General features: G+C 40.1%; 1 protein-coding gene across 2 annotated transcripts in view; it reads right to left on the reverse strand.

Moving 5' to 3' along the window:
- The window catches only part of wdr45b (WD repeat domain 45B), a 53,569-nt gene that overhangs the window by 22,250 nt on the left and 16,269 nt on the right, over window positions 1-15,050 (reverse strand). The window contains exons 2-5 of one of the 2 annotated variants that reach the window (XM_078225428.1): window positions 12,528-12,623; window positions 11,315-11,416; window positions 8,754-8,841; window positions 5,591-5,685 (exon numbers count right to left, since the gene is read on the reverse strand). In XM_078225428.1, coding sequence (XP_078081554.1) covers window positions 5,591-5,685; window positions 8,754-8,841; window positions 11,315-11,416; window positions 12,528-12,623 — 381 coding nt within the window. The remainder of the gene's footprint in view (window positions 1-5,590; window positions 5,686-8,753; window positions 8,842-11,314; window positions 11,417-12,527; window positions 12,624-15,050) is intronic. The other variant, XM_078225429.1, reaches the window with a different exon arrangement.

Here is a 15,050-nt window from a genome sequence, read left to right on the forward strand (position 1 = left end):
TGGGTCGTGCCTCTATTTATTTACATAGTCTTTAAAGATCCATTTGGATTAAGGCATGCTCATCAATGGCCTCAGTATTCATTTTCATAGAATCCCTACAGTGCAGAAGGAGGCCATTCAGCCCATCGAGCCTGCAGCGACAGCCATCCCATCCAGGCCCTATGCTTATAGCCCCACATAGTTACCCTGCTAATCTCCCTGATACTAAGGGGCAATTTAGCATGGTCAATCAACCTATCCCGCACATCTTTGGAGAGTGGGAGGAAACTGCAGCACCCGGAGGAAACCCACGCAGACACAGGGAGAATGTGCAAATTCCACACAGGCAGTGACCCAAGGCCTGAATTGAACCCGTGTCCCTGACATTGTGAGACTGCAGTGCTAGCCACTGTGTCACCTACAAGTGGTTCTATCTATAAACGTGCGGAACTATATTCCATCCTCAAATCATTTTTTAAAATCTCAAGCAACATTGGCTCCAACCTTTATGGAGTTCTACTAACATGCAACTACTGCTCTTGCATCCCCCCAGATACTACCACCTTGCTATCTAGCTTCCAGCAGAACATTCATGTGGTCAATACTCCACACCATAGACATATGCTTCCCAAAATCCAAATGGATAACATTAATTCCCTCAATCTTATGCAACACTTCAATAATCTTTTGAAAGAATTCCACTAAAATTGGTCGAAGTGTTTTAAATCACTAGCAGACCTCTAATCTCAGGGGTCATATATTAATGCACAATAGAGTCTTTTTTAATCTAATGCTTCTAGAAGTTCCATTAACTTCATTTGAAAAAGTCACAAGATTCAAGCTACAGGTAAAGTAATTAAATCTTCATTTTAAACTTTCTGTCAGGCACATGAATGACATGACACTTTTGGCGCATCAGTTTGCACAGGAAGTGACCTTTCCTTTTGTGCAAATAGTTAAACTCTAGTCAAATTCTTAAGTGTATTAAATATCTAAAGAGACTCTAAATACATTTTTATTATGCTCCAGTTTAAATGATGTTTAAAAACAATTTATTTTCCTGTAATTAAGGTAGACAAGTCCCCAGGGCCAGATGGAATCTATCCCAGGTTACTGCAGGAGACAAGGGGAGAAATAGCTGGGGCCTTAACAGATATCTTCATGTCCTCTTTGACCACAGGCAACGTTCCAGAGGATTGGAGAATAGCCAATGATGTTCCCTTGTTTAAGAAAGGAAGCAGGGATAATACAGGAAATTATAGGCTGGCAAGCCTGACATCAGTGGTGGGGAAGCTTTTAGAGGGACAGGATATATTCAAATTTGGAAGAAAATGGACTGGTTAGTGACAGGCAGCATGGTTTTGTACAGGGAAGGACATGTTTCACCGACTTGATTGAACTTTTTGAAGAGGTGACGACAATAACTGATGAGGATTGGGCTGTGGATGTAGTTTATAAGGAATTTAGTAAGGCGTTTGACAAGGTCCCACATGGCAGACTGGTACAAAAACTATATGGGATTCGGGGTGGGCTAGCTAGATAGATAGATTCAGAACTGGCTTGGTTATACAAGAAAGAGTAGCGGTGGAAGGGTGTTTTCAGAATGGAGATCTGGAGCTAGCGGTGTTCTGCAGGGATCAGTGATGGGACCTCTTATTTGTAAGATTAATATATATAGATAGATAGATGGATATGTAGGAAAATGTGGGTGGTCTGATTAGTGAACTAAGTTTGTGAATGACAAAGATGTTGAAGTTGCTGATAATGCGGGGATTGTCAGAGGATACAACAGGATATAGATAGATTATAGTCTTGGGCACAGAAGTGGAAGATGGAGTTTAATCCGGACAAATGCAAGGTGATGCATTTTGGAGGATCAAATTTAGGTGTGAATTATACTGTAAATGGCAGAACCCTTAGGAACATTAACATAGAGGCATCTGGGTGTTCAGGTCCACAGTTCCCCAAAAGTGGCAACACAGGTGGCCAAGGTGATTAAGGTGGCATATGGCATGCTTGCCTTCATCAGCTGGGACACAGTACTAGAGTTGGGAAATAATGCTGCAGCCAAATAAAACCTTGGTTAGGCCGCATTTGGAGTACTGCGTGCAGTTCTGGTCACCACACTCCCAGAAGGACGTGGAAGCTTTGGAGAGAGTGCAAAGAAGGTTGTTCAGGATGTTGCCTGGTTTCGAAGGTGTTGACTATGAGGAGAGGTTGAATAAAGTAGGATTGTTTTCACTGGAAAGACGGAGGCCGAGGTGAGACCTGATAGAGGTCTACAACAGTATGCAAGGCATAGGCAGGGTGAATAGTCAGAGGCCTTTTCCAAGGTTGGAAGTGTCAATTACAAGGGGCATCGGTTCAAGATGAGAGGGGGAAAGTTTAAGGGAAATGTGCAGGGGAAGTTTTTCACGCAGAGTGTGGTGGGTGCCTGGAACACGCTGCCAGAGGAAATGGTGGAAGCAGGCATTTAAGAGGCATGTAGGTGGGTACATGAATAGGGAGAGAATAGCCTGTTACGGAACGAATAAGGGCAGATGGTTTTTATTTAAGATTAGTTAGGGCATTACGGTCCGCACAGGCCTGGAGGGCCAAAATGCCTGACATGTGCTGTACTTTTTTGTTCTTAATCAGAAATCAAAAATGCAACAAAAATAATGCTATTTTGTTATATTTTTCTTCCATTGAATGTGGGTGGCATTTATTCCCATCCCCAATTGCCCCTTAAGCTGAGTGTCTCACTTGGCCATTCCAGAGGGGCAAATACGAGTCAACTGCCTTGGTGGTGGGGGGGGGGGGGAGCGAGAGAAACAGGAGTCACACGTAGGCCAGACCAGGCAAGGACAGCAGACATTGATGATTTACTGACACTAGCTTCATAATTCCTAATTTGACTTAAATTCCACCAGTTGCCACAATGGAATTTGGACCAGAGTTTCCCCAGAGCATCAACCTGGACCCCTGGATTACTAGCGCAATGACAGTAAAATGTGGGGTTATGGGGAGAAGGCCTGAGTGAAATGCTCAGAGTTGATGCAGAGTCAATGGGCCAAACATAGCCTGAGGATGCTGTGAATACAACGTCCCACCTTCGCATAACAGAACAAGCAAGATTAAAAAGAATTGAATGTCTGGAGGGAAAACAGCTGGGGTTACAGTCCAAAAACATGCCAAGCCTGCCTTACCTATGCAATGATGGAATAATTGCAAAGGATATCACGATCTGGCTCAGCTGGGATACAGTACACATGCTAGTACCAGGACCAAAATCATTGCCAACCACAATCGGGTAAAAAGCAGGGGCAGCACGGTAGCACAGTGGTTAGCACTGTGCCTCACAGATCCGGGTTTGATTCCCAGCTTGGGTCACTGTCTGCATGAAGTTTGCACATTCTCCCCGTGTCTGCGTGGGTTTCCTCCAGGTGCTCTGGCTTCTTCCCACAGTCCAAAGATGTGCTGGTTAGGTGGATTGACCATGCTAAATTGCCCCTTAGTATCAGGGAGACGAGCTAGGGTAAATATGTGGGGTTACGGGGATAGGATCTGGGTGGGATTGTGGTCAGTGCAGACTCCTCCTGCATGGTAGGATTCTTATGATTTTTGTAATTAGGATAAATGCTGTGGCGAGTTTTTTTAAAAAGCATATAATAGCAGGTTCAAGTGCTGCAATTGGTGGACAGTTAATTTGATGACAACAGTCATCAGGTGGCACCTGTTTTACAACAGCCTCACATTGTAAATACGGAAATAGAAAAATAGTCTGTGCATCGAGGACTACAGTCAATCATTAACTAGTAACATCCTTGTGAAATGCTCTATCTTTACACATTTCACAATAATCATCATCAAGTGTATTGCCAAGAGCCAATTAACACGAATTTCAGAGTACAGTATTTTAATTAGTTCAGAGTTTTTCCATATATTAGCACTAATTTCATAGAATCACTCCCTTTGCAGATGATTTTAATCTGGTTAAAAATCCAAATTACTGAAGTCTGTATTGTTGAAAGACTGTGGGAATTAAAATGAAAATACACAGCAAATTTCCTATTAGGTGGAAGCTATCAAACTCCCACAAACCAATATTGTGGCCGCATTTGGATAATTTAAGACTATCAAGTGGTTTGTGGTGTGTCTATATACGTACACACATACGCTATAGCACCTCTGTGGCCTCTGTGCATGCAGCTGCTCGCCCCTGTAAACCACCCATACAATGTCTTATGCATGGAGGGTGTACAGGATAAAATCACTGTACGTATTATCTTTTTACAATGCTAAGCAAGTGGTGAAAAGAAGTTACACTTATCGATCTATTAGCTCCCCTAAACACATTAAAATCATTGTTCACGATACAATTAAAAATGCAAGTGTTACAAACACATGAATTAGGAACAGGAGGAGGCCACTCACTCTTGAGCCTCCTCCACCATTCAACATGGTCATGGCTGATCTGCTTACAACTTCAACCTCACCCTCACATTCTTACCTGCCCCTGATAAAATTTTTAACAAGGAGGTGCCTTTTCAGGAAGAGTTCCAGAGACTTACGACCCTCAGAACTTTTACACTATCAAAGCGGCAAATGACAACATATAATAAATGAGTTGCATAAAAATAAAGAGAAAAAATACTTGCTGAAACTAACTGATATTTTTGTCTTCAATTCCTCTCTCCATTTAGGTTTCCTTGAATCAGTACTCCATGTCCAGTTTTCTGTACCTTTTGAGGTCCAAAGCAACAGTCTAGCTCCATTTTTTGGTCCAATGGCCCTTCACCTCATGCATCAAAGCCAGACTTAGAAACTCACATAAGTAATGCCCTGAGCTGTAATCTAGCCTACCCTTCCAAAGATCACGTCAAGTTCCATATTGTGGTTTTCAAACTGGAATCCTATTTACCAACAACAATTTTATAGTATAAAAATCTTGACTAAAAAAGTTTTTATTTTGCATGCCCTCATCCTTGAATCCTGGAAATTGTAACACGGCCTCCATCGAGTTGTTCTTTACTTATTTGAGTGTAAAGTCCAGGATCAATAATCTTTTATAAATCAGCCCTCTCATTTTTAAACATTAGGGTCCCTCAAAATTTCTAAGGATTCCATATATAATAAAAAGGAGAAACAAAACGGAAGTATTGCAGATTTCACCAAGGCTGTAAACAGCTTCAAATTCACAAGTCAGTTTATTGTGCCGTTTTATTTGCTTTAACTGTTTTCAAACATTAAACTGATTTCACCTATATACCAGGAAACCCAGTTCTCTAAGGTGCTATTGTCCAAAGTGTATTAAATATTTACTCCACATTTTTATTTTCTATCCTTTCTCATAACTTTATATTGATCTTTGATTCAATTTTGCTACTGCGATAATCTTTTTCGATCCCTTGGAATTTTCAGTGACTAATATCACTGACCACCACATCCAATTTGATGTCACCTGCAAACCCACCATAGGAATATCTATCTAACCAAACAAGGACAGGTGTTTAATTTTTCACTACTATGGTTACCCATAGAAATAAACTAAATTTAGAGCACAATGATGAAAGATGTGAATACTATGAAAATACTCTGGCTCCGAATTCTCTGATAAAAACTAACTTGCCTTTGGGGTTGTAGCAGGTCTCAAATACATGCAGCTGATGAGGATTGTGAGTGAATGTGAAGACTTTAATCATGGAATCCAGAACTACTACAATTCTGTAACAAAAAAAATAGCAGGACAGGAAAAACATTCAATCGTACTTAAAGGCTTCTTTAAAGTCCAGGTAAACAATGTCAATTCTATTACATTCAATTGATTAATTAACTTCTTCCACAGGTACATAAAAAACACCCTTTCGTGTGTTGAGGATCTCCTATGGATCCTTCTGTTTCCCAGTGATCGGCTTACAATGTCTCTTACAATTAATTTCTCTTAGGACCACTTCCAGCATCTTCCCAATGATGGATGTCAGGTTGATGTGCCTGTGGTCTTCGGACACTGATTTGTCCCCTTTTTGAAAATTGGAAGTTCAAATCAACCTCCATCTAAGAGATTATCCCATACTGCACTGAGCTATTGAAATTATGGAAAAAGACTCAACACCTTTCCATTTTGGTCCCCTTGGATGCATATCATTCAAACTCAAATTCCCACCTATTGTGAGATTTCCTCTATTTGAATAGTGTTAAACCTTCTCTACCATTCAATTATGATCACAGTTGATCTTCTCACTCCATTATTCTGCCTTAACTCCATTTTTCTTAACACACTTACTTCAAAAAATCTTATTCAACCCAAGTACACTGCAGTTGAAACATTAACATGATCCACAGGAGGCATGACTGATGCAAAATATTTAACTGCTGTCATAATCCGAGAATTAGCCCTATAGGGGTGGCACAGTGGTTAGCACTGCTGCCTCAGATGGTTTTGACTCCCGGCTTGGGTCACTGTCTATATGGAGTCTGTACGTTCTCCCGGTGTCTGCGTGGGTTTCCTCCGAGTGCTCCGGTTTCCTCCCACAGTCCAAAAGACGTGCTGGTCAGGTGCATTGGCCATGCTAAATTCTTCCTCAGTGTACCTGAACAGGTGCCAAAGTGTGGTGACTAGGGGATTTTCACAGTAACTTCATTGCAGTGTTAATGTATGCTTATTTGTGACACTAATAAATGAACTTCAAAACTTTCAACTATACTTGCAGTGGATAAAAGCAAATTACTGCAGATGCTGGAATCTGAAACCAAGAGAGAAAATGCTGGAAAATCCCAGCAGGTCTGGCGGCATCTCTAAGGAGAGAAAAGAGCTGACGTTTCAAACCCAGATGACCCTTTGTCAAAGCTAAAAGGCATAGAAAGTGGGAGATAGTTATACTGCGGAGTGAGGGAATGAAAGATGAGTCACAGCCACAAAAACAAGGGAAAATGGCAGTCCATGGAGAGAATAAAAGGTGTGAATGGCCAAACGGCATAAAAGCTGAAACCAGAGGGTAAGCTGTGACAGATGGCCCTTTCTGATATTTATTGACCAGTTAACTCCTGATATAGCTAAAAAAGATTAGAGGTTATAGCTGCAAAAAAGATGGCCACAAAATTGAAGAGACATTGATAAATTTCAAGAATGGGTGCACAATTAGTAAATGAATCTCAGTATAGGCAACAGCATTTTTGATGGGAAATACATTTTCCAAACAGCAAGTGGCTCCTTAAAGTCTATAGGAACAATGGGTTCTAGGGTTACAGATACACAAATTACTAAAAGCAGTTACCAATGTTAATAAAGCTACAAAAACAAAACATTATGGTTATTTTGCATATTAAGATAGGGTTGAAAAGCAGAGAAATAATGTGAAGTTTGTAGAAAACCTTGGTTAGGTTACAATTGGAAGCATAAATTCTGGTCATCTTATTAGGAAGGGAATGTAGAGGTACCAGAGGAGATACAAAACAAAACTGAAAAGCATGGTGCCAGAACGGAGATGCTATACCCAACAGTAAAGATTAAACAAGCTGGTGCTCCTTGCTCTACACTCAAGAAGACTCAAGAGTGACTGGGTCTAAAACTATGAGTGAGTTTGAGGGGGTAGCTGTAGAGTTGTTTCCATTTGTAGGGGTGCCAAAGTGAAGGGCCATGATGGATTTAAGGAATTTGGGAAAACACCATTCCCCAGAGTGTGGAACCTGCTAATATAAGGAACAGTTGAGGCAAATAGCCTAAATTATTTAAGGGGAAGCTGGAAAGGACAAGGAGGAAAGGAATTGGGATATTCCAATAGAGTTTGAAGAGGAGGAGTGGGAGAAGACTTATGTTGACTATAAACAACAACACCGACCAATTGGGCCAAATGGTCCATTCCTGTCCTGCACATTCCATGTAATTCTATACATAAAAAAGGTTTTCAATTAAGTTATTTTGTTTGTACAATAATAACCTATGTAACAAGTGAACAGAATGTAGAAAATTGAAAGATTGTGTGTTACCAACCTTTGAAATATCAGAATATTCCAGGACATGGGACAAGGGCAGGAAAATAGGATTAGCATGCCTTCAGTGGTAGATATTGTTGGGGCAGACAAATGAACCAAAGGGCCTTTTCTGCACTGTATGACTATCACTCTTTTGGTTTCTCAAATAGTGATAGCTCAGGATTACTACGGAAATCCCATGGAGTAATATATCCAAATTTCCGAAAGGCATTTCACCAAGTTCTAGAAGCAAGTCTAGTTAAGATTTAGGGTAAATACAGAATCCCTACAGTGGAGGCGGCAGCCAATTGGACCATCAAGCCTGCACCAACAGCAATCCCACCCAGGCCCTATCCCCTTAACCCCATGTATTTACACTGCTAGTCTCCCTGAAACCAAGGAGCAATTTTAGCTTGGTCAATCAACCTAACCCACACATCTTTGGAGTATGGGAGGAAACCCACGCAGACAGTGAGAATGTGCAAACTCCATACAGACAGTGACCAGAGTCCAGAATTGAACCCGGGTTCCTGGCACCGTGAGGCAGCATTGCTAACTACTGCGCCATTCTAAATATTGGGAATGCATAAACCATAATGAAAAACGTCAGCGTCTAAGACCATGAAATGAGATGAAGATTAATGGCTTTCCTGACCGCAATTATCTTGTGATCTAGTTAAGAAAAATGCAAAATGCTGACTGGAAATGAATCAGTGTCTTTAATATTCAACTAATCAATGAAATTTAAATTTGCAGTAGGTATGGGAAAATAAAGTAGAAAAGTTAAATTTCAAGGAGGTAATTAAACTTCCAAAGGTTACCTGTCTCTCCGTAGTTTAACCGCTTTGACTTCAGTAGAAAATTCAATTTCAATAACAGTCTTCTTCTTTAAATCATCCCATATCATTACTGTAAAATATCACAGCATTTCATCATTCCTTCTCAATATGAAATCAAGTCAGTTCCAAAATATGAGTTCATAAAATAATTATCCTTCCTTTCTTCAGGGCCACAGAAGAAATGTAATTGCAGACCATCAATAAACTCTAGATTGATCTTATTTCTTTACTTGTCCCATTTTCTCTTGCAACATTATCCTTTTTGTTATTTACTCACACAACCATTCACCTTATCACAGGCCTTCCCTCAAGTTTGTTCTTTCCCTTTGCCTGCCATTGTACTTGAAATGAGAGATGCAACTTCCTGAAATATTAACGTGGTTTTTCTCTCCACGGCTATTGCCAAATCTGCTGAGTGTTCCCAGCATTTCCTGCTTTTATCTTAACTTCAGATTTTCACTATCAGCAGCATTTTGCTTTAATTAAACCTGGACTAGCCATGAGATTATTTTAACATGCTAATTGTACATTATTGCAAAGGAACACTTGATATGAAAAAATAATCTTTACAGGTATGGGAATGTCATTCCGAGTTTTGATTGTTGGATGTTTTTAAAATGTGAATTTTCTAAAAAACTTTTCCCGAAATTCAATTTTCTTCCCCTCTTCGTTGGAATGAGAAACAATTTACATTATTTTTTCAGTCCTTGTTCTGTTTATTCACAATCCGTCAATCAGATAAATTAAGGAAATACTTGGTTGCTTGCTCTGTTTGCTTCATGCTCATTTTCCTTCAGAATTTCTCAGCTTATCCTAATTTACAACATGAAATAGTAAATATTAAACTGGCAATGATAAATCTAACCAAGGGTATAAAATATTAGATGGCAGATTAGGACAGATGCAACCAAGCTAGGTAGCCATTCAATGCTAACACAGATTCTGGGAGGTTAATTTGTGTTTGTCACTTGTGCGGCTTTTGGTGAGACTAGCACAAGTTAGCTGGCAATTTCTGAAGTTTACAAACCAAAAATCTTTTTTAAAAAAGAGAAAAAACACTGCAATCTTTCTTATTTACCATTTTATCAGGAGATAATTCCAGTTGTTTCCCCAAAGACCAAAAGCAATTACCAATTTCATCAACGAAGCAACACCTCAAGTTCACAGTTAGAATCTCAGATAGTTCCCATTAATTAAAAATTTAGAGTCATTGATATTCTTTGCCATAAAGTGGCACAAGTCACACCTGTAAGTGGACGCAGTATTTTTTTTAAATTTAGAGATGCGACAAGTATTTGACGACAAAAGATTTCAACATTATAGGTTCTGACTTGGGTTTTCCGCACATGCCCTTCTCCAAAGCTTTGCAACATTACACTAAGAAAATTCTTGGAGTAGTAAGCGGAGTAAGTAAAGGCAGCAATGTGAATAATTTAAATGGTTGCATTTAAGATGTCAACAAACAGGAAATCCCAAAGAGACGAATACTGAATCATGGGCAGAGTCTCAACCAAATTAACATAGGCAAAATGACAATCATAAGGCAAAATGACAATCATAAATAAAAAGATTGGCACTGGAGTGACAAATCTCCAGAAGAAGAAAATTTCCACACCTAGACTTAAATAGGTTAAGACACTGCTGATGTCCTCATTATAAAGTTCTTTCAATTCAGGAACTACACTTCTTAAGATTGGAAAATGTTGCCCCTCACTCACTATTTTAAAAAAATCAAGGGCAACTAGGGAACAGGCTACTTTACCCCTGGTAATACGTAATGAGACAGGATTAATAACCTCATGGCAAAGATTACTCTAGTTAAGAGTGACCATGACATGGTAGAACTTCACATTCAGTTTGAGGGTGAGAAGTGTGGTTCTGAAACTAGAGACACTAAATTAAGTAATGGAAATCACAAGAGCATATAAAGACAGAGTTAGCGAAAGTGGATAGGGAAGGTAGGTTAAAGGCTAAGACAGTAGAGAAACTGTGACAGGCATTTAAAGAGATATTTAATAATTTTTAAAAAGATATATTGCACTCACTGCCAAAAAAAAGACTCTACAAGAATGCATCATCATTAATGGGACTAAAAGCTGGCAAGTCATCAGGACTAATGGCCTGAATGCCAGCAAATTAAAAGGTGTGTCTGCAGAGACAGTGAATATAATTGTAATTTTCCAAAATTCCTAAATTTTGTGAAGGTCCCAGCAGATTGGCAAATTGCATAAGTATTCCAGAACAAAAGGCAAAAGGGATTAGTCCTCGAAGGAGGGAAATAATGAAACTTAGGTTTTAATGTAAATCTAGCAGCTTTTAAGGTAATTCTTTCTGGTTACAGAATGTTAGTTTTACATCTTGCCATGGTTGCACCCAGTCCAGGTGGATAACCACTACATTATTATACTCATATGGAGTTGCATTTTAATTGAAGTTACGAACCACCCTTCTAATATTTTTTCAACATGTCACAGATGGTAAATGACATTGTCCTCAAAAGGGTTAATCCCAATAATATCACATTTCCACTGACCAGGCTATACCTTTATTGGGAGGATACTTGGGTTTTTTACCACCTCCAACCAAAGCTAAGTAATTACATCGAAAAAGCATTTCAACATGACCAACTCCGCCTTCCATAAATTCTGTAAAAGAAAACAAATTCATAATTGTTCAATGTAGGATGATGCTCAGACTTACTGAAACAGTGACAAGTGGGTACAGCACAAGATAAATCAAGAAATACAATGCAACCTTGCTATGCCAAAGATCTACCATGTTTTTGCTCACTGGTTTATTGCACTTGGAACAGAAATCTCTGGCCTTGGAACTATAATGTTTACACCTACTTATCCTGTACTAAATGGAGGTCATGTGATGTACTGGGTAGTGTCACTGCCTCTAAACCAGAAGCTCTGGATTGGAGTCCCACCCCAGGATTTTTTTCCCCCACTTTCAACACACACCAAGTGACCGGTGGCAAGAGTGGGAGTGTTTCCTGGTCAGCCATGTGATTGAAGCCTCGACCAGCACTATAGACAGTCCAAAACTATAATAGGTCGCCATAGCAACTCGGGCTTAGTGAACTATAGCACACCACCATCATTTTACACCAGAAGGAACTCAAAATGTATCTATATACAAGTTCCAAAGAACCTTTGATAATACTCAAATGCTTCACATAAAACGAAAAGGCAAATACCATTGTTCTTTTAATCCACCAAGCTGACATGTCAATTAGTAAAAAAGGGTGCATGCGGACAGACAAGAGAGCATCATTGTGCTTCTCTTCAAATTGTACCAGAGCATGATTTATGACTGTTGGCAGAGCTTGGTTTAATAGGTCTTGAAAACAAGGTACCTAACAATGGAGTAATGTACTACTGCATCACTGCTCCACCAGCAAGAAAATTTCATAGTTGGCCTACACAAGGTTGTTGAAAACTTGACCAAGGAGGGGACAAAAAAAAAAGTGGAACTGGCTGAGACAAATACATTTGCCAGTGCTGTTGTTCAAAGAAGCCTCTCAAAACACCTGAGACAAGATTGTCCCTCAGCTTGAAAATGTATTTTCCAAATGCTCCTCTTGCTAAAATGTTCCACAAAATTTATCAGCTCAGTATTTTTAAAAACCTAACGTTGAACACTTATAATTTAGACCCTGGAAACAGAAATCAATAGTCAAATTCATATTTAAAACAGAATTATCTTATTGCAATTGATGTAAAAGCAATAGTAATCACAAATCTGCATTACCTGACTGGCGATACGCCTCACCTTGTTTTTCCTTCTCCTTCAGTGGATCAGTGTTATAGACACGGAATCCATTTTCCATTCCACATGCAAAACAACCTGAAGTCAAGAAACAAAGTATTGAGAATCTTCATGCAACCCCCAACGTGGAGAATGATTTTTTTTTCATTTAAAAACCTTGCTCAATTTTGAAGCCAAGCCACAAGGGTGATGTTTCACCTCATTGGTGAAAACAAAATGGTCAACACGCACTTTGGAAAGAGTTAGAGAGATGGGTTAAACAGCCTTCCTGAAATCATCACTAAATAACCTACAGCCTTGCACACATCACAAAATAGAGACCTTAATCACTTATGACAACCTACAGGAGGAATCTAGAATTAAAGGTAAAACGCTGAAGATGTTTTAAGGGTAGCATTCTTGTACAACTGAAATGTTCTCTCATCTTAGCATACAGTAGCCACAGAACTCTCCACAAAGTTGCCAGTGAAGATAAGAATATCCAGGGCAACAAGTTGGTACAACCTCCACGTCTCTTCAGACACTAGACTTAGATTAGCACTGGTCTCAGAATATTAATCTGAGGTAGGTTATGCTTGTTAGGAGATTGCATCATTAACCTTCAAAACTGGTACTGAGCTATCTTAATTTTTTTTTACATCTTTAATTCTCAAGCTAATTAGCATTCTGAGACTTCCTCAATGACCACAACCAGCAGCATTACGTTCATACAACGTAAACCGGAGATCTCAGCCCACCAAACAAGGGAGTCCCACTGGACAGCAACCTAGATTTCAGAGTCAGATCATTTGTAGCGGGATTTAAATCACACGTTTAACTCAAAGGCAAGAATCCGACCACTCAACCAAAGGCACTCACCTTGTGTGGAGGTAAGGTGAACTTATGGGTCATGTTGCATCAACATTTGCTCACTTGAATATACAAGATTAAGTGGATCTAATTGAGATAGGGGAGGCAATGATGCAACGGTATTGTCGCTGGACTAGCAGATGGCAGAATTTGAATTCAATAAAAAAATCTGGAATTCAAAATCTAGCGATGATCATTGTTGATTGCCATAAAAATCCATCTTCTCTTCACTAATGTCCTTCAGGGAAGGAAATCTGCTGACCGTACACAGTCTGACCTACATGCGAGTTCAGACACAAAGCAATGTCGGCCTAGCAAGCCACTCAGTTGTATCCAACTGCTATGAAGTCCGCAAAATGAAACCAGGTGGACCACCTAGCATTGACCTAGGCACCAGAAATGAAATGGCAAACCCAGCTCTCTTAACACTGCAAAGTCCTCCTTACAAAATCCTGTGCCAAATTTAAAGAGCGCTCTCTCACAACTAGTCAAGCAACAGCCCAACACAGTCATACTCAGATTAATACCTTACAATGTAGCAGACACCAACATCGCCATTCTCGGGTGCGTCTAGCAGGGGTGGTGACACAGTGGTGTACAATCAGGATGAAAATTCCCCTCGGAGACCTCAACATCAACTCCAGACTCGATGAAGTCTCATGGCACCAGGTCAAGCATGGGCACAGAAATCTCCTGCCAATTACCAAATACCACCACCCCTGCCCCCCACTCAGCTGATGAATCAATACTCCAAGTTGAAGACCAGTTGGAGGAAGCACCGAGGGTGGCAAAGTGACCCTGCATTTACCACTTTATCCGGAAGCTCATTCCACACTCCCACCACTCTCTGCGTGAAGAAGCCCCCCCCCCTAATATTCCCTTTAAACTTTTCTCCTTTCACCCTTAACCCATGCCCTCTGGTTTTTTTCTCCCCTAGCCTCAGCGGAAAAAGCCTGCTTGCATTCACTCTATCTCTCCCCATCAAAATCTTATACACCTCTATCAAATCTCCCCTCAATCTTCTACGCTCCAGGGAATAAAGTCCCAACCTATTCAATCTCTCTCTGTAACTCAGCTTCTCAAGTCCCGGCAACATCCTTGTGAACCTTCTCTGCACTCTTTCAATCTTATTTACATCCTTCCTGTAACTAGGTGACCAAAACTGTACACAATACTCCAAATTCGGCCTCACCAATGCCTTATATAACCTTACCATAACACTCCAACTTTTATACTCGATACTCCGATTTATAAAGGCCAATGTACCAAAGGCACTCTTTACGACCCTATCCACCTGTGACGTCACTTTTAGGGAATTCTGTACCTGTATTCCCAGATCCCTCTGTTCAACTGCACTCTTCAGAGTCCTACCATTTACCCTGTACGTTCTTCTTTGGTTTGTCCTTCCAAAGTGCAATATCTCACACTTGTCTGCGTTAAATTCCATTTGCCATTTTTCAGCCCATTTTTCTAGTTGGTCCAAATCCCTCTGCAAGCTTTGAAAACCTTCCTCACTGTCCACTACACCTCCAATCTTTGTATCATCAGCGAACTTGCTGATCCAATTTACCACATTATCATCCAGATCATTGATATAGATGACAAACAACAATGGACCCAACACCGATCCCTGCGGCACACCACTAGTCACAGGCC

Source organism: Mustelus asterias, chromosome 12 (genome assembly GCF_964213995.1).
Source record: "Mustelus asterias chromosome 12, sMusAst1.hap1.1, whole genome shotgun sequence".
Classification (NCBI taxonomy): Eukaryota; Metazoa; Chordata; class Chondrichthyes; order Carcharhiniformes; family Triakidae; genus Mustelus; species Mustelus asterias.